The sequence below is a fragment of the Callithrix jacchus genome, chromosome 19 (assembly GCF_049354715.1).
Source record: "Callithrix jacchus isolate 240 chromosome 19, calJac240_pri, whole genome shotgun sequence".
Classification (NCBI taxonomy): Eukaryota; Metazoa; Chordata; class Mammalia; order Primates; family Cebidae; genus Callithrix; species Callithrix jacchus.
In genome coordinates this window covers 18,557,153-18,576,055 of record NC_133520.1, presented here as the reverse complement: position 1 = coordinate 18,576,055, position 18,903 = coordinate 18,557,153, and the positions used below count along the sequence as shown (strand labels likewise).

The window sequence follows — 18,903 nt, the reverse complement described above, 5'->3', positions numbered from 1 at the left end:
CCTAACCTAATTTCTTCTGTTTCCTGAAGCTCTGGGGTATCTTGGGTCCAGTTAACTCTATAAGCAGATGCTGAAGCCTGTGTCTCTATGTAATTCTGGGGGCCTCATGGAGAGGAAGGTGTAAGTCATATATCCTTGTTCTCTGGAGATACCCAGTGGTGTGGTTGTTAAGGGCAACCTGGGCAGAAAGATCAGCAGGGCTCTGTGGTTCCATTAGGGATGTAGATTTCTCTGAATCTTGCAGCTTTTGGTTGCCCTCTCGGCATCATTACTGAAGTGCTGCTTGGAAAGAAGAACATTTGTCGCCATCTCCTGTGTCTCTGGAGCTAGCTCCCCTTGTCAGTCAACAACTCAAATGATGTTCTGTGGGGACTGTTGCCAGTTAGCTAACACAGTGAGGATCCTAAATACTATGGAGTTGGCATGTTACCTGGGAAGTACCTCCCACACCAGGATGTCCAGCTTCTGGTTCTTCAAAGCCCAGCTACAGCATCAGCTCCTCTGGGAAGCTCTTCCTGTGTGCCTCCGCTGCCCTCCCCATGCTGGTATAATGTGAACACGCCCTCAGGGACTCTCACAACACCCTCTGCTTATCTCTGCTTTGCATTTGTCCCTTTGTTCTGGATTCATTGCATCGCTTACATTTCCTCCACCAGACTGAACTCTGGAGGACCACATTCGGCTTTGTTCAGTTTTATTTTTCTAGCTTCTTACGCCATGCCTGGCACATAGTAGGCACTCTAAGTATTCATTAAATGGATGTTCTTCCCCATTTTTATTTGGCTCATAGACTCAGTTTCCCCAACCTCTGCCCTTTGCAGATGCTTGAAATCTTCTGACACACCTTTCTCTGTCCTGTCTCCTCCCCTTTCTTCCTTTGCCCAGCAGCTTTGCCCTCTTCCATCGATTGCATTGGAGTTTGGGCAGGAAAGTGGAAACCATCCAAGATATTTTGAGTGTCAAGGGTTAACTACAGGTAACCGGTGGCACACATCATTCATAGAGGGATGGAGGGGTGGAGGAGTGGAAGGTTGAAGGCTGTTGGAAGCTGCTGCTGCTGATCTTGGCTGACTGCAGCACCCAAGTGGGGTCTCAAGAGGCCTCCACTGCAGAAGCAGCTAGGGAAACCCATGTCTGCCATCTGCTGACGTCCACAGTCCTGTCACCAGCTGTGTCTGGTAAAAATGGCTTTTCTTGCTTTTTCCCTTCAGTTTTTTCTTTTTAATTGTACTTTAGATTCTGGGGTACATGTGCAGATCGTGAAAGATTGTTGCATAGGTACATTCATAGCAAGGAGTTTTTATGTGAGCGCCTCTCATTGGGAGAACTTGAATCAAAAGTCAGCTGAAAAGGGAATCTGGGAAGTGCTAGATTATAGGTATTTTACCTCTGAGGTACAGGCCAGTGCTTAGAAAGAATATCTACACACAAAAACTGGCATATGAAGAGCACTGCCTTGCTTCATCTGAGATCTTCTCCCTGGGCTGCTGGATGCTGCCCACCCCTACCCCCCAAAACTTTAAAAAAACAAAAACAAGGCTCTGCCCATCTTATTATTGGATACTTTAATTTTGTTACTATATGGGAACCCTCATCCTTAGTCCTAGCCCAGCAGTTGACATCCCCTCTGCCTATATTTTAGGTCTTCTGTATTCTTAAGAATTAAAAAATTTTCCTAGTCCAGAAATTACAAACATAATCTTTTGAAAAGTATGTCTCATTTAATTTATAATATATAAGTCATTTGGAAATCTCTGAATTTTAAATCAGGTCCCTTATTAACTACACAATTGCAGGAAAATCATGTAATCATGCATTCATCCATTTAAACATTTACCACGCTTGTGCTAAGAGCCAGGCTCTGTTAGGTGCCATGAGCTGTTAAATGGTTGTAATATACAAGCCTCATTTTCCTTACAGTTTGTTAAGAAATGTTTGTGATGGAGCTTTGTAAATTAAAGTTCTATTGAAGTACTAATTATTATTATCTTAATGGACAACTTATAAATTCATGTTTAGAATTACTTCTTTAATAGAATTTATTGTAGTTATAATGTCAGCAAACAGGTATCATGATCATATTAAGGCACAACACCAGGGTGAATCAGCCTCAATGATTTTTTTCTTTCTTGCTGTCTTGATATTCAATATTTAATCTAGCTTATACTGTATACTCAATATACATACCATCTATATACTCAAGTTTTTTTTTTTTTTTTTTTTTTTTTTTTGGAGATGGAGTCTCCCTCTGTCACTCAGGCTGGAGTGCTGTGGTATGATCTCAGCTCACTGCAACCTCTGCCACGTGGGTTCAAGTGATTCTCCTGCATCAGCCTCTGGAGTAGCTGGGACTACAGGCATGTGCCACGACGCCCAGCTATGTTTTATATTTTAGTAGAGATGGGGTTTCACCATGTCAGCCAGGCTGGTCTCAAACTCCTGGCCTAAGTGATTTGCCCACTTTGGCCTCCCAAAGTGCTGGGATTACTGGCACGAGCCACTATATCTTCAAGATTTAATTTTACTTAGCCTGACTGCCTTGCCCGTGCTCCTAGCAAGGCAGGGATGAAGTTTAATTGTCCTCCTAGAACTGGACACAGTAGGTGAGGTAAATCCCCAAAGGCCTTCCCTCAGAACAAACAAGCAAACAAGCAAAACTAACAAATGTCCACATGTAGCTTCTATCTACTTTCTCTCATCTGGTAACTTTGGTTTATACACTTGAAAATTTTCCCTCCACCAAATCACTGCCATTTGCATTCATCTTCTTTTAAAACTTCTGTAACTATCACCTGGTGCAATGGAAGACTTTCCCCCAGATAAATGAAAACCAAGCTTGTTTGCTTCATCTTTCTTCAATGACTATGCTTTCTCTTCTCCTTCAGGATATAACTCCTCATAAGAGCTACCCACACCAGGTAGTGTCTCCCTTCTCCTTCTCATCCACTCTTCACTTGGCTCTAGTCTGGCTTCCACCACTCAGAAAAAGTTGCCAGTGACCTTTAGTTTGGCAAATGTGTCCAGTAGATGTTTTTACATGAAGAGATAAAAAGCAAGACAAACTTAGACCCTTACCTCACCCCATGCACAAAAATTAACTCAAAATAGATCAGGGACTTAATGTAAGTGCTAAACTATGAAACTTTTAGAAGAAAACAAAATATTCAAGATCTTGGGTTAGGCAAAGATGTCTTAGATAGAACACAAAAAGCATGATCCATAATAGGAAAAACATCAGTCAGTTGGATTTTTTTAATTTCAAAACTTTTGTGCTTCAGTGACATTTTCAGAAAATGAAAAGATAAGCCATAGGTTGAGAGAAAATATTTGCAAATTACATATGGAATAAAGGACTTGTTTCCCGAATACTCATGAGGGTGGAAACTTTGTTGTTCACTTCTGTATCCTAAGCATCTATTGTAACTCTATTGAGCATGCGGAAGGTACTTGATAAATATTTCCTGGTAAATGAATGAACATAGCATTAATACAGTTTGGAGAAGAATCTGTAAGGATTCTTAATGATGTCTAAGGAGGAGAGAAACAATCTTGAGCATTTGTAGACGTTTTTGAAGCACTTGTACCCCTACATTGACTCCTTTTTCACTGTTGGTATCATTATATCCAAGCCACAGTTAAGAAAACAGAGCCGTGGAGGAATTAACTTTTTGTCTGTGGTCAAATGGCTGTTAAGTGGTAGAGCCAGAACCCAGATCTTGAATTTCTAATTCTCCATCCAGTAGGTTGTGATTTCTACTGTTGTTGGGGAAATCTCTTCACTCCTGCGCTGATGATGCCTGGGACTGTTGCCTTCTCACCTTTGGCAGTGTGAACTGTCGCCCTCCCACCTTCAGCAGTGTGAACGGGCGCCCTCCCACCTTCGGCGGTGTGAACTGTCGCCCTCCCACCTTCGGCGGTGTGAACGGGCGCCCTCCCACCTTCGGCAGTGTGAACGGGCGCCCTCCCACCTTTGGCGGTGTGAACTGTCGCCCTCCCACCTTCGGTGGTGTGAACGGGCGCCCTCCCACCTTCAGCAGTGTGAACGGGCGCCCTCCCACCTTTGGCGGTGTGAACTGTCACCTTCTCACCTTCGACAGTGTGAAATTGCCAGATCTCAGGCTTATGGGTTATTTTTCTCCAGAACCTCCTTCCTGAGATCTGATGGCAGACCTGCTTGTCTGATCCATGAAGAACATGTTAGGTGATAACTCAGGACTGTTTTCGCCATCTTTATTCTGAGGAGTTTGTCCTTCCAGGGCTTGTTTTCTACTTTTCCATCAGACTTTGGTATTTTTCACCAAATGTGGTTGACTGCCAACTGGGATCATGCTACTAGTCTAAGTTCATTTTCACTTTTTTCCCCACTGTGTTCCAAGCATAGCTTTTTATTCTTTCTTTCTTTTTTTTTTTTTTTGAGACAGAGTCTCACTCTGTTGCCCAGGCTGGAGTGCAGTGGTGTGATCACGACTCACTGCAACTTTTGCCTCCTGGGTTCAGCAATTCTCTTGCCTCGGTCTCCTGAGTATCTTGGATTACAGGTGTCTACCACCATGCCTGGCTAATTTTTGAATTTTTAGTAGAGATGGGGTTTCACCATGTTGGCCAGGCTGGTCTTGAACTCCTGACCTCAGGTGATCCACCCACCTTAGGCTCCCAAAGTACTGGGATTACAGGCTGAGCCATCATGCCTAGCCCAGCTTTTTATTCTTTACTGTGAGCAGGCTGATACACAGGTTAACAGATGGAGCTGAAGATGGTATGATATGGTGCCAGTTATTATGTGATGTCATCAGGAAGCCTATTCCAAGCATTGTGCCTTGGACATCCTCAGAAAATAAAGATACTGCTTGAGACTGACAGGAGGGCAGCATTGGGACACTTTGAACAAAAAGCTGGGGTCTAGGGGAACTGGTCTATCAGCCTCAGCTGTGCTGTTGTGTCTCAGTTATTTCATGTTCCTTATTTTCTGCATCCAAATTAGTCAAGTAAGGAGGAGGTTAGGGCAGATACATATTCAGGTCTTCTCTGCTCTCTGAAATTGGGTCAGGGAGGCCAGCCAGAACTAATCAGGGCTTCTTGACTCTAGGTATAAAGTTTATCATGCTATTGATTTGCTTTGTTTTTACCCCTAGGTGCGCAAATCAGTTTTCAAACATTCCAGGCAGGAATGTAAAGGCTGAATGTTGACAGCCAATTATGGCATAAACAAGTCTAGTGATAAAAGACTGAAGGTTGAAAATGGAAGAGGTGGAGGCAAGGATTGAGAGCTGAATTTTGTTTCACTGTCTACATGCTGCACTGCCTGTGTTGTGCTAAGTGGCCATGACAGTAGTGGTTCTAAAACATACCTTGTATGGTATATGCCAATCCTGGCCGTCGTCAGTTGCTGTTTTCATCCCTAGCTCTGAGTCAACCAAGATAGGCCTGGGAGACCAGACAGGCAGCCTGTTAGAGCAGAACAAGTCCTAGAACTGGCCATGGGTTCTGGTGTGAGTTCTGCCATGGACACGGTGTGTGGGTCTCAGCCCTCCTCTGTGAGAGGAGCAGTTCTGAGCTAGGTGATATATAAACCTCTGTGCTGTGTGAGTAAGCATATGGGCAGCACCACTTTGTCAGGCCCAACAAGCGTAATTTTGATGCACTGTGAGACTCTAATGAGTACAGCAGTCATAATCATCATAAATAAACCGCCAGGGCTGCCATGGATGTGAAATGCCCAGACACATTCTCCTAATTTGCTGATGGTAATCAGACAAGAGCTGCTGCTGTGGGAGGGAGCATTCACACTTAGAGATGCTTCCTGAAAGTGCCTGAAATGCGAACTTGGAAGCCTGGGGCTTAAAGGAATCTTAAAGGTCATCCATTCCAGTTTCTTTTTATCTCAAGCTGAAATCTGCCTCCCCGTGGCTGCTATCAATTGATGTGCAGAAAACAACACTTACATGTCATACAAGATTTTCTATTTTTAATCTCTGGAAGGAGCTAAGAATAGTATATACAGGATCCATGTTCCTTACATCTCCTCATGAGAAAATCCTGGTTTTCTGTAGGCTGGTTAGCTCTGAGATTATTTCCTTAAAAGGTGATAAGAATTGATTGTGCTACAGTTTGATCAGTATCTTATGTCAGAAGAGAACCCCCATTTTTATCTGTGGGTATTTATTTTATGCATTTATGTCCAACATTCAGTGTATTAACTACTTTTGAGCCTTTTCTATCTGCAGTATACGATGCTAAGTGCCAGAGCAGACAGAAGTGTTGGTGCCTTATCACAAGCGTGTCACTCAACGACATTTATTGTTGCTGGTAGGCTTTGGTTCTTGCCCTTATGAAGTTTTTGGTCTGTTGAGGGAGAAAATGATTGATTAGTTAACAGTCACACTGCATTGAAATTATTCCCATCCCTTTAGACTCTAACTTCCTTGAAGCAGAGGTTATGTGTTGTGCATTACTGAATTTCCAGTATTTAGCACAGAATAGGCACGTAGTAAATAATCAAATGAGCCTGTGGTTGAGTATATGAAGGAAAAAGCACAGACTTTGGTGTCTGCTCTGAGCTAGACCCTGACTCAGCATTTACCTACCAGCCATGAGACTGCGAATAAAGACACAAATCTTCATAAAATAGAACCTATTTCACAGGGTGGTTGTGAGGATTAAAAATTGATAATATACAGAGTGCTTGGCCCAGTGGTTGGCATATACTTGTATGAAAACAATGTGTATTCCTTTCCTACTGTAGCTCCTTAAGGTGCCTTTTGCATCTGTATAAGAAAACTAAATGAGACTGTATTTCTAGAGTTTATTGGATGGCTAGTGTTTTGAAATTAAAGATGGCCCCACAGGTGAGGCCGGCCCCACCCCTGAACCTTTTTGGAAGAAGCCTGAATTAAGTTTACCATGATAAAGAGAAAAATCTGTACCTACATTTCAAAATCACTGATGGAGTAGATTTCAAACATTCTCATCACAAAGAAATGTAAAATATTTGCGGTGATGGATATGTTAATTAGATTGATTTAATAATTTTACATTATATTCAGAAATCATAGCATCATTTTTGTACCACGTAAATCTGTACAACTATAGTTTGTCAATATATAATAATAATGATAATGAAAGAAGGAACTCATGATCCTGGGAAAGCTGCAAAACCCCACAAATTCTGGTAACATGAGGCTAAACCTCTGGTTGGGTAGACCACAGTTTTCTTTCAGATAGAACCATTTTTTCACATGATACTTAAAATTATCACTAAGGTAATGATGAAATAACTGTATTATTTTTAAAATATCACAAGTTTAAGTAAGCTTGTAGTTTTAAATATGTTTGGTTTGTTTCCTTCTAATGGGAATGGGATGAAAGGTGTATACATTCTTTAAGCCAAACCTTTAGCATCATATTAAATATGTTGCCTGACTTATGGTAGTGAAATTGGTAAGATGAAGATAATGGCTCTTATGAAGAGCAGCATTATGGACCACTTCATTCTCCAGACAGTAAGGTGGCTATCATTGGTGTTTTTTTTTTTTTTTTTTTTTTTGAGATGGAGTCTCCTCCATCTGTTGCCCAGGTTGGAGTGCAGTGGCGCAATCTTGGCTCGTTGCGACCTCTGCCTCCTGAGTTGAGCTGATTCTCCTGCCTCAGCCTCTCTGAGTAGCTGGAACTACAGGCATGCGCCACCATGCCCAGCGAATTGTTTTTTGTATTTTTAGTAGAGACAAGGTTTCACCATGTTGGCCAGTCTGGTCTCAAACTCTTGACCTCAGATGATCTGCCCACCTCGGTTTCCCAAAGTGCTCGGAGGCATGAGCCACCGCACCTGGCCTGCTATCATTGGTTTTATCATGTAGTCTCAATTTTCATTTCATATATGCTCACTCATTCACAGCTCAAAACCAAAATATATAAAGAAAAACTAATCAGAGTTACAGAAATTAGATTCTGATTTTAGGATACATTGTTAATTTCTCTCTACATACAAAAATATGAACTTGCATGTTTTTCTGTAGCAAAGAGTGTGCTTACCGTTTTATCTTTCACGTTTTAAATGTTGAAATCTTAAACTCACAGAAATGTTAGGAGAAACGTTACAGTACATGTAACTTTTTCCTCCTGAATTATTTGAGATGAGGTAGTGGGTATGATGCATCATCACCCTGAATACTTCAGTGTATGCGTCTAAGGACATCTTACTATGTATTAGGTTAGTGGAAAAGTAACTGGTTTTTGTCATTATTTTAACGGCAAAGACCGCACGCAATTACTTTTGCGCCAACTGAATAACTGCAATATGCAGATTTGAATATCCCTTACTTGAAATGCTTGGGACCAGAAATAAGTGTTATAGATTTTGGGCTTTGTAGATTTTGGAATATCTGCATTTATACTAGTTGAGCAGCTCAAATTAAAACACCCAAAGTCTGAATGTGCTCCCATGAGCATTTTTATGAGTGTCTCATTGATGCTCAAAAAGTTTTAGATTTTGGAGCATTTCAGATTTCAGATTTTTGGATTTGGGATACTCAGCCTGAATAATCAAACTCAGGAAGTTAACCTTGATGTATTCCTGACATTTGTTCCTCAAAACCAAGGTACTGTTCCCTGGTTGGGGGTGGGGGTGGGTCTTCTGGCTAATAGAGACTATCTGGGCTCAGGTGTTAGCTTTACCCCTAACTAACAGTCACTTAACCACTCTGTGATTTCGTTTCTTCCTCTGCAGTGCGGATGATAATAGTATCTATTTACCTCATAGCATTATGCAGAAATAGTTGTGTATATGTGTGTAGAATAGAAGAGTGCCTGGCACATGCTAGGCACCATGTATATGTTGGCTTTTACTATTAACACCCTCCCTTCTTCACTCTGTGTGCACTGTACTGTGCCCACATGGTGAAAAACTATAACCCTTTAGTCTCCCTTAGTCTCGCCTTTTTTTCTCACGTGATCCAAGGAAGGTGAGAGGCAGCATTAAGTTAAAGCTTGTGTATATTCTACCCATATCTTGTAGCCATTGCAAAGGCTCTTATAATTAAAGGTGATTTTTAAAAAGCCTGCTCTCTGACCCACCTCTGGAGCTAGAATTAGTTCTTAGATGCAATCGTGCTTTCATGCATTGGTTGTCTACATAGGATGGCCATTGGGAAGTATTTTCAAAGCCCTAAGATGTGCTTTTGCAGTGGAAATCTTTAAGGGCCATAAGAATGGATAATTTCCTGGCTATTAGTTGAATAAGAAAGGTAAGTTTTGCCTTTCAGAGATTGTTATATTTTATAATGCAAAGATGGTTTTGAATATATTTAGTTTTAAAATATTCAGTAGGTAATGTAATAAAGCTTAGTATTCTTAGCCAGGCCTCATGTTACAAGTAGGGGAGGAGATGGGAAGGATAATTGGTTGGTTGGCCACCCTTTCTATGAGGAAGGGCACCTGGAAATGGAAAGAAATGAATTCACTACCACATCACTCCCTGGAGGCCAGGGCCAGGTTGAATGAGAATGATGGTGTTGGCATGAGTTGGGTTAACCTTATTTTTTGAAACCAATAGCCATCCAGACACAAAAGGACAAAAACTGTATGACTCTGCTCTTGTGAACTTACATCACTCTCCACAACCTGGCTGGCTGAGACCTAGCAGGTGGGCACCACCTAAGGAGAAGAAGCAAGTGGGCTTCCCTGGAGCAGGACAGCCTTGTTGGGAGAAGCAGAAATGGGGTGGAAGCGGGAAGACATCAGCTTTTAACATGAACAGTCATTTTCAGTTAGTAATGCAAGACAGTGAGAAACCTGGTTTTAGTGGGGTGCTTGGGGATAGCAAGTAATTCATGCATTTTAGGGTGCAATTTGATTTCCAGCTTTGTAGCTTTGTCTTCTACTGCCTGTGAACTCTGGAGATAGCAGTACCTGCCTCGCCGGCATGTATGTGTGAGCACCAAACGTGGTACTTGCCACATTCTAAACAATAAATCTAATTTCTCATTATTATTAGGTTTTTCCATTATTCTTTCAGTGCCTTCCTCCTGCCCCACCACTATACTGCGGATCTCTGTGATTTCTTCCATGTCTGCTTTGTCCTGTGATTCCTGGAATACAGTCTATTGCTTTCTGTTGCTAGTATAGTTGAAAAGGTTCAACAAGCTTTGGATGAATGAAGGAAGCTGAAATCTTTGTTTTAATCTACATATACTTCTACCTGTCATATTATAGATCTGACAACCTTAAAATTGCTATTGTGGTGTGGATATTTATGGTGCTAAGCCAAGTAGCCTTGGTTTTGGTTGAGAGGAGGGATAGTACCTATTTTTTAAAAATCTGTGTTAAATATAATTTTAGGCAGAACTAAACATCTTATCCAGGTCAGTGTAAAATAAAACGAAACACATCAGCTCTCCCTGCAAGTAGATCTCTCTGTAGAGAAGAGCTCTGTGCAGCAGACTTAGGAATAAATGAAAGTTTTGTATCTCGAATCCTGTTGTTCCTGAATTACGTAATTACTTTAGGTTAGTGATGTCAGGTCTGTCATGTTTTGGCTTTGAGTTTCTTTATTCTCACCTATGCTGTGTCCATGGTCTGTAAACAGATACTTAAGTACATAAAAGAATTTTGTCATTTAAAAGTATCCCACAGGGAATCCTATTAAAATGTTAGTAATCACCTGTCAAATGTCAGGTGGCATGAGGTGTGATAGGATGCTCCAGGAATGAGTTGGATAGAGCTGCAAGCTAGGGACAGGCAGGGTCTGGTTAGGCAGACCCCCCTCAAGAGTGAATTCCTGTGTTCATTACCCCTTGTCTGAAAGGGACAGAATTAACTCAGGCTCTACTCAGTCCATTTGCCAACCCAAGAGGTGAGACTGGTGGGTGGGATGCAACCACCACCCTTTAGGTGTTGGGATCAGTGACTAAGAAACGGATTATATCATCATGATTATATATCATCATGATTCTGGCCACCTGATCTTCTTACTCACAGTCCAATCCAAAGGGAGAGAAGGGTACTGGCTACATAATCAGAGGTTCAGGAGGAATAAGCATGCTAGTTAGAGAAACCAAGGCAGCCTCATTTATATGGACTGCATCAGCTTGGTGGTGTAAAGAAAAGACCGTGACGTAAAGGGTCTGCTATACCCCAGCGCTTATGGGATAACTGGTATGAGGCTCAAGCACAATGGCAAGCTCCCCAGCTAGTGCATGGAACTGCAGCTCTTCCAGTCCCCTGCTCAGGGGAGACCCAGAGATGGGACAGGGTTGTTCTCTCAGGTGGAAAGCTCTGGGGACTATAGCTAGGTGGGGCTTGGAAGGCCAAGGTTGACACTCCACTCACTGCCACACCAGCCTTTCCCCACCACCCTCCCCTGCCTTCTTCCCTTTGGCTAGTGTGGTGTTGTGCTTTTAAAATAAATACATTTCGGGCTGAGTGCGGTTGCTCACACCTATAATCCCAGCACTTTGGGAGGCTGAGGTAGGAGGGCTGCTCGAGCCCAGGAGTTTGAGACCACCCTGGACAACATAGATCATATCTCTACTAAAAAACTGAAAGTTAGCCAGGCATGGTGGTACACACCTGTAATCACAGCTACTCTGGGGACTGAGGTGGGAGGATTGGTTTAACCCAGGAGGTTGTGGCTGCAGTGAGTGTAATTGCACTGTTACACTTCAGCCTGGGTGACAAAGCAAGACTTTGTCTCAAAAAAAAGTGTGTGTGTGACTACACAGACATATAAATATATTTTAAATAGACATAAAATATATTTATATATTTTAAGTAAGTGAACATCTGAGACATGAATATTACAAAAGGGCTCACCTATTGGAAAAGTGGAAGGTACCTGGGAGATCACTGTCATTGCCTTTATATTTAGAGAGAGCTTCTACTTGCTGAGACAGTTATGCTACCAGAGAGCAGTGTTTCTGTGCTGTTCTCTCCTGGAGGGCTTGTTAAGTTTAATTGCTGGGCTCTATCCGCAGAATTTCTCAATTGGTATGTCTGAGGTGGTGCTGGAGAAGCTGCAATTCCAAGTTCCCAGGAATGCTGCTGCTCCAGCGGCCATGCCTTGAGAACTACTGTGGTAGAGAAATCCATTTCTTAGCCATGCTGTGAATCTAAATTGTACATCTATAGTCCATGTCTAGTCCACCATTAATATATATACCTTTTATTGATATGCCTGTCTATGTCTCCTTTGAACAGGTATTTTGATGTTGGCCTGCATAATTTCTTGATCAGGTAAGCCAATAATTTTTGCTTTACATAACATTGAATAGAATAGCTTTTATGAGAGATGAAAATGGAAACTAAATTCTTGTTAAATATCTTGATAAATAATGGCACTCGTATATAAATACTTGTCAAGAAAACATTGCTAACACTATGGTTTTTTGTGTCTCCCAGAATCACACATGATTAAACAATTAGAGAAATCGATGTATAAAGTGGCCTATTTCTAAAGTGATAGTTACCCAAGATCTTGGACAAGCATAATTCCAACTCCTAGGCTGCTGGAAACACTAATTGAAAAATTAGGAGTGCCAGCTTCTATTCAGACATTAAACCGCCCCTTTAACCAATTTTCCCTCCACTGAATTTAATTTTTTTAAGTGAAATCTTCCATTTGCTTTATAGTTGTGAAGATACAACCTTGTTCATAATCTGCCATTACAGATGGCAGTTCATATCCTAGTTTATTGGTGATTTTTGCCGGAGTTGGCTTATGGGACATATTAATTTCAAGTAGCTATTAAACAAAGGTTAAATGGAAATATATCAGCATATTAATCATAGTTTTAAGAATCTGCATGATTTTTTTGCTACCAACTTTGCTGTGTTTTCTAAATGTATTAATATTGAGCATGTATTGCTCTAATAATGGTGAAAAATGATCGTTAAAAATGCTTGTCAAAAATACTTAGGGAAGCAGAAATGGTTGCTAAAAGACTGCAAGCTAAAGAAGACAAGGAAACCAGAAATTATGTAGAGTGATTTGCTTTCTGAAAGCATGTATCTCTAAATGCTAGTTAATTCTAGTCGCCTGATAATTAACAGTCTGCAGACTCAGTGTGATTTTTGGGCAAGTGTTAATGGTGGTTCCATTTTCTGCAATGCTTGACCATCTCCCTATTGCTAAGATGCTCTTTGAGAGCAAGTGTACATCGTTGACATCACCTTTACCTCCCCGCAAAAAACACGTCTTCTGCACTGGATGTGGTAGTGTTCTGAGTGAAGCCATGCATACCTTGTCCTCTTTTCCAAGGCCTCATCCAAGGCTACACAGTGAAACCTCCTTGGCCTCCCCCAGACTCAAGGAGTACGGATGATCCTGGCTTTCTTCAGGATCCAGGCACAGATACTAGTGTGTGAACTGCTATTCTTGATGCAGCCAGGGTAAATACGTTTTAGCAGGAAGGACAAAGGACTGGCAGTCATGGGAAAAGAAGGCATGAGCATTCCATAGCTGAACTGATCAAAGAATCTATCTGGATATATTAATACTTCAGGGAGTAGTTTGAGTTTTTTATTTAATGCCTTTGGTGCTTTGTACAACTCCATCGTACTGTGTCCTTAATGCCTTGCAGTGGATGCAAGTTTGCACTCTTCTTCTCTAGTAAGTTTCTTGAGGTCAGGGATCATGCCTTAGTCACCTATCAATGATTAGATTCAGAAACCTGTGTAGGCTCAACCTTCAAAATACATTAGTGCCTGGAGGGAGTGAATGAGATGAGACAGAAAGGACAAGGAGGGTGAGGCGGGTTGAGAAGAAGCTGTACAGTCACTTATTGAGCAAATAACTATTAAGCCTACCGTGTGCCACTTACTTGAATATGTCTGCGAATGCTGGCACTTGCAAAAACAGACATTTGATTTGAAGCTTCCCTTGCCAGGCTTGTAGTCAAAGTAAATGGTGATCTGCCTCAGGGATCCCTCCTCTCTTTCCTTCTTCTGGACTCCAATCATTCCTCCTACGTTAAGTCTGGAGGACGGAGAGGGAGTGGTCAAGTGGCTCTAACGTGACTGGAGCTGGGATCCCCTTGCCCTGGCAGGAGACCCTTTTTCAGGGAGGTGCTGGAAGATGCATCACCTGGTCACCTTAACCAGTGTTCTGTGAAGTGAGCTTACTGGGCCAGTAAGGCGTCTCTCTACCCTGCCATTTCCTTTTCCTCACTCGGGTAGGGGGCAGAGCAAATCAGTGGGTTTATCTCTTGTCCAACTGGGAATGAGAGGTTGATTTTGCAGGCATCCCTTGCCTGTGGGAGTAAGTCTCTTCCTCTCCCATCACGTGGTAGCACGCCCCAGTAAGCAAGCAACTTAATAACTCCAAGGAGTCTCTTCCTCTTTCCCCTTCCCAGCTTGCGAGTAAGGGGTGTAGGGTTGGTGAAGACAATGGCTGGGAGCAGAGTCAGTTCTCCATTTCTCAGTAATCCCAGAATGGGGTGGATCTCACCTCCTTATTTGCAGCTCTCTTTAAAAAGTGGGTACTTTCAACCAGGCACGGGGGCTCATGCCTGTAATCTCAGCACTTAGCGAGGCCAAGGTGGGCAGATCACTTGAAGCCATGAGTTCAAGACCACCCGGGGCAATATGAAAAAATCTCACCTCTACTAAAAATACAAAAATGAGTCGGGTGTGGTGACACATGCCCATAGTCCTGTCTACTTAGGAGGCTGAGGCACAAGGATCACTTGAACCCAGGAGGCCAAAGCTGCAGTGAGCTGAGATGGGGCCACTGCACTCCAGCCTAGGCAATAGAGTAAGACTCTGTCTCAAAAGGAAAAAAAAAAAGGTATTTTCTGCTCCCAGCTTAGAAGAGAAGTCAAACCTGATCAGACCCAGCACCATTTATGACTGGATACCTTAGTGAGAACTGTTTCATTGGGACAGTGACCCTGAAGCTAGGTTGAAGAGGGTGGGGGCTCAATGGGGTGAGCAGTGAGGGAATGGCAGCAACAGCTCCTTTAAGAAGATGACCTGTGAAGGGGAAGAAAGAAAGATAGGGCAGCTGGTGGAGAGGGTGGGTAGAGTGGGTATTTTTTCTTTTTAATGGGATGAACTCTTGTATTTAGCCACCAGTAGGTCTTAAGTGTCCTCTAGACTTAGAAAAAGCAGTTTCATTTAGGTGGAGAGAAGTAGAGTCTGATTGCTAGGGGGAGTGAGTGGTTCCATAGTAACTTCAGACAGCAATGGCATTTTCTTGTAAATAAATCATTAGAGAAAACCTTAGAGGGTTGGGAGAGTGAGAGGGATGATACTTAAGGAATCCCTCTCACTCTGTAATGGCCAAGAGAAGAAAATATACTTCCCTTTGTGAAAGAGGAAACATAGGAGAAATTGCCATAGGTTTTTGTCCCCCCTAAGATTAACTACATTTATTAGCTCCAGCAAGCTCTTAACATGCAGTTTGATTTGTCAGGCTGTATTGAATGCTTAGTGTTCGGCATTTAAGAAAGCTGCAGCATGCCTGAAATTAATCAGCTGCATCTTTTAAATTGATGGAAGTCACGTTGACTTCTCTGGAATGACGTAAATTTCCACAAAGCCAAAAGCCCTATCTTAGATCTCAGACTAGGCAATTGCAAGGAGGGACATGCTTCCTTTTAAGCCTTGGAGTGTTCCACTGAGCCATGGGGGCAGGAAGGAGCTGTCACATTTAATGAAATATGGGCATTTTTGGTATTAGTGTTTCGTGATGACTGTGGGAAAATTCAGTGAGCTCAGTCCTTCTTATAGAAATCATGGAAACAGCAATCATGGCTTACCTCGGAATAGCCTCAGAAGAAGCCTACTGGCTGAAATTCTTAATGCGACACTGTACAAGAAAAAGGAAAAAGGTGACCAACCTGGTGAAAGAGATTATGGAATAAAAATCTGTTTCATTATAGATAACAGCGTGGCTTGTTTAAATTTAGCCTCATTTAGCTATGGTAAGAAAGCAAAAAAGTGACTTTTGGTTTGATTCTTGCTGACTGAGGCATTTTTCTTTTCTTTATCTTTCTTCTTTTATTTTCGAATAGATGTGGGGTTTTGCCATGTTTCCCAGACCGGGTCTTGATCTTGTGAGCTCAAGCGATCCTCCCACCTTGGCCTCCTACAGTGCTGGGATTACAGGCATGAGTTACTGCACCTGGCCAGCATTTTTCTTCTTACCCAGAATGGTAGCCAGCACTGTCTCCTTTAAGACAAAGGTGTACATGTGGTCTCACTTACATGTGGAATCCAAAAAATCTGAACTCTTAGAAACAGAGTAGAATTATAGCTACCAAGGTCTGGGAGTGGGAACTCAGAAAATGTCAAGGAATACAAAATTTCAGTGAGACCAGAGAAGTAAGCTCAAGAGCTCTATTGTACAATATTGACAATATCTAATAATGATACATTCTTGAAAATTGCTGAGAGGAGAGTTTAGGTTTAGTCACCACAAAGATAAGTATATGAAGAAATGAATGTGTTAATTAGCTTGATTTATCCATTTCACAATGTAAACATATTTCAAAACATGTTGTACACAAACACATATTTTTGCCAGTTAAAAAATATTTTTAAAAAGATGAACAATACTCGTTTTGTTGCCTCCTCCACCTCTGGCTGAGCCTGTCTGGGCTCCTCAGGTAGGGCAGTAGTTTTCAGTGGAGCAGGATAACATCATGACTTGACACCTTGTATTTGTATTTATGGGGTACAATTTGATGTTCTGATGTCTATGTTTTGTAATGATCAAATCAGGGTAGGTAGCATATACGTCATCTCATGCATTTATCATTTGCCACGAGAACGTCCAAAAACCTGTCTTCTAACTATTTTGTAGTATGCAATACCTTACTGCTAACCACTGTTACCCTACTGTGCAATTGAACCCCAGAACATACTCCTCCTAATTGTCACTTTGTACCCCTTGACCAGCCTCCTCTCATCTTCCTCACAGGAGTCTCTGGTAACTCCTGTGTTACGCTCTGCAACTGTGTTAGGAATTTTCTTTTTAAGATTCCACATGTCAGAGAGATCATGTGGTATTTGTCTTTCATGTTCAATCTTTTCAGTTAACTTGATGTCCTTCAGATCCATCCATGTCATCACAAATGACAGGATTTCATTCTTTTTTATGGCTGAATACTATTCCATTGTGTTGCCAAAATCAAATAAAATACACAGATGAATCTCTAAAAAGTTGTATTTGGCCCTGGGCACAGCGACTCATGCCTGTAATCCCAGCACTTTGGGAGACCTAAGGGAGTAGATCACTTGAGGCCAGGAGTTCAAGACTGGCCTGGCCAAAATGCTGAAACCCCATCTACACTGAAAACACAAAAATTAGGTGGATGTGGTGGCACACACCTATAATCCCAGCTACTTGGTAGGCTGAGGCATGAAAATAGCTTGAACTTGAGAGGTGGGGGGTTACAGTGAGCCGAGATCATAGCACTGCACTCAAGCCTGGGTGACAGAGACTCTGTCTCAAAAACATTTTGTTTGGGAAGTGGGAAGTTTCAATTCAGGGCATACACATAGACCAGGTGGTCTTCAGTAGGTCCAGATGTCCAGAGAACAAATAGAAAGTTGGGAATTTTATTAGAAGGAGAAATGTTATGTATTGTTTTGGAAGAAAGCTCATTGGCACTAGAGAAGCTTTTGGGAGACTGTAAGCTCTGATTGGTGAGTGATGATGGTAAATAAAACCAGTCTTGGAGTCTAGGCAGGTCGCTTCAGCAGCTATTAGGTAAAACTGGTCTTAGGGTTACAGCAGGCTGTTTCAGCACCTGAGCTTGTGGAGCACTTAACTCTTGGAGGAGGTGCTATGTGTCCCAGGTGCTTTTCTTCCCAGCCCCTCAACTCTGATTTAATTGGGTATGACAAGAGTAACCCAATTTCTAGAATTAACTTTCACAGTGTGTATATGCCACATTTTCATTATCTGTGATGTGTTGTTGGACACTTGGGTTGATTTCATCTCTTGGCTATTGTCAACGTGCTGCAGTAAACATGGGGATGCACATATTTCCTCAATGTACTGATTTTCTCTCCTTTGGATATAAACCCGGTAGTGGGGTTGCAGGATCATATGGTAGTTTGGTTTTTAATTTTTTGAGGAATCTCCATACTGTTTTCCAAAGTGGCTGTACTAGATTACATTACCACCAACGGCGTGCAACGTAAAGGCTTCCTTTATCTGCACATCCTTGCCAACACTTTTGTTTGCATTTTTCCTTTTTTTTTTTTTTTTGAGGCAGGGTTTCCCTCTGTCACCCAGGCTGGAGTGCAATGGCATGATCATGGCTCGCTGCAGCCTCTACCTCCTGGGCTCAAGCAATCTGCCTACCTTTAGCCTTCAGGTAGCTGGGACTACAGGCATGCGCCACCATGTGCAGCAAAAATTTTTTTTTTTTTGAGAAACAGGGTCTTACTGTGTTGTCCAGGCTGCTTTTGAACTCCTGAGCTCAAGTAGTTCTCCTCGTTGGCCTCCAAAAGTGATGGGATTACAGGTGTGAGCCACCACACTTGGCTTTTTTTTAAAAATCTTTTTGGTAATAGCTATTCTAGCGATGAGGTGGTATCTCATTGTGGTTTTGATTTGCATTTCCCTGACGATAGGTAATGTTGAACATCTTTTCATTTGCCTGTCCATTTGTTTATCTTCTCTTGAGAAATGTCCATTGAGATCTTCAGCTCATTTTGAAATTGTTTTTATCTTTCTGGCTGCTGAGTTATTTAAATTCTTTATATATTCTCAATATTAACCCTTTGTTAAATGTATAGTTTGCAAATATTTTCTCCCATTTTGTAGATTGTCTCTTCACTCTAATTGTTTTCTTTGCTGTAAAAAAGCTTTTTAGTTTGATGTAATCTCATTTTTCTGTTTTGGCTTTTATTGGTTATGCCTTTGAGGTCATATCCTTGACAAAAAACCCTTGCCCGGTT

At 41.8% G+C, this 18,903-nt stretch overlaps 1 protein-coding gene across 12 annotated transcripts in view; it reads left to right on the top strand.

The window, feature by feature from the left end:
• Positions 1 to 18,903, top strand: part of HHAT (hedgehog acyltransferase) — a 404,480-nt gene that overhangs the window by 176,405 nt on the left and 209,172 nt on the right. For all 12 annotated transcript variants that reach the window (XR_013529748.1, XR_013529751.1, XR_013529744.1 and 9 more), the window contains one exon: positions 12,190 to 12,225. Coding sequence is in view for 2 of the 12 variants with exons in the window: in XM_035280429.3 (XP_035136320.3) it covers positions 12,190 to 12,225 (36 nt within the window). In the remaining 10 variants the exon portion in view is untranslated. The remainder of the gene's footprint in view (positions 1 to 12,189; positions 12,226 to 18,903) is intronic.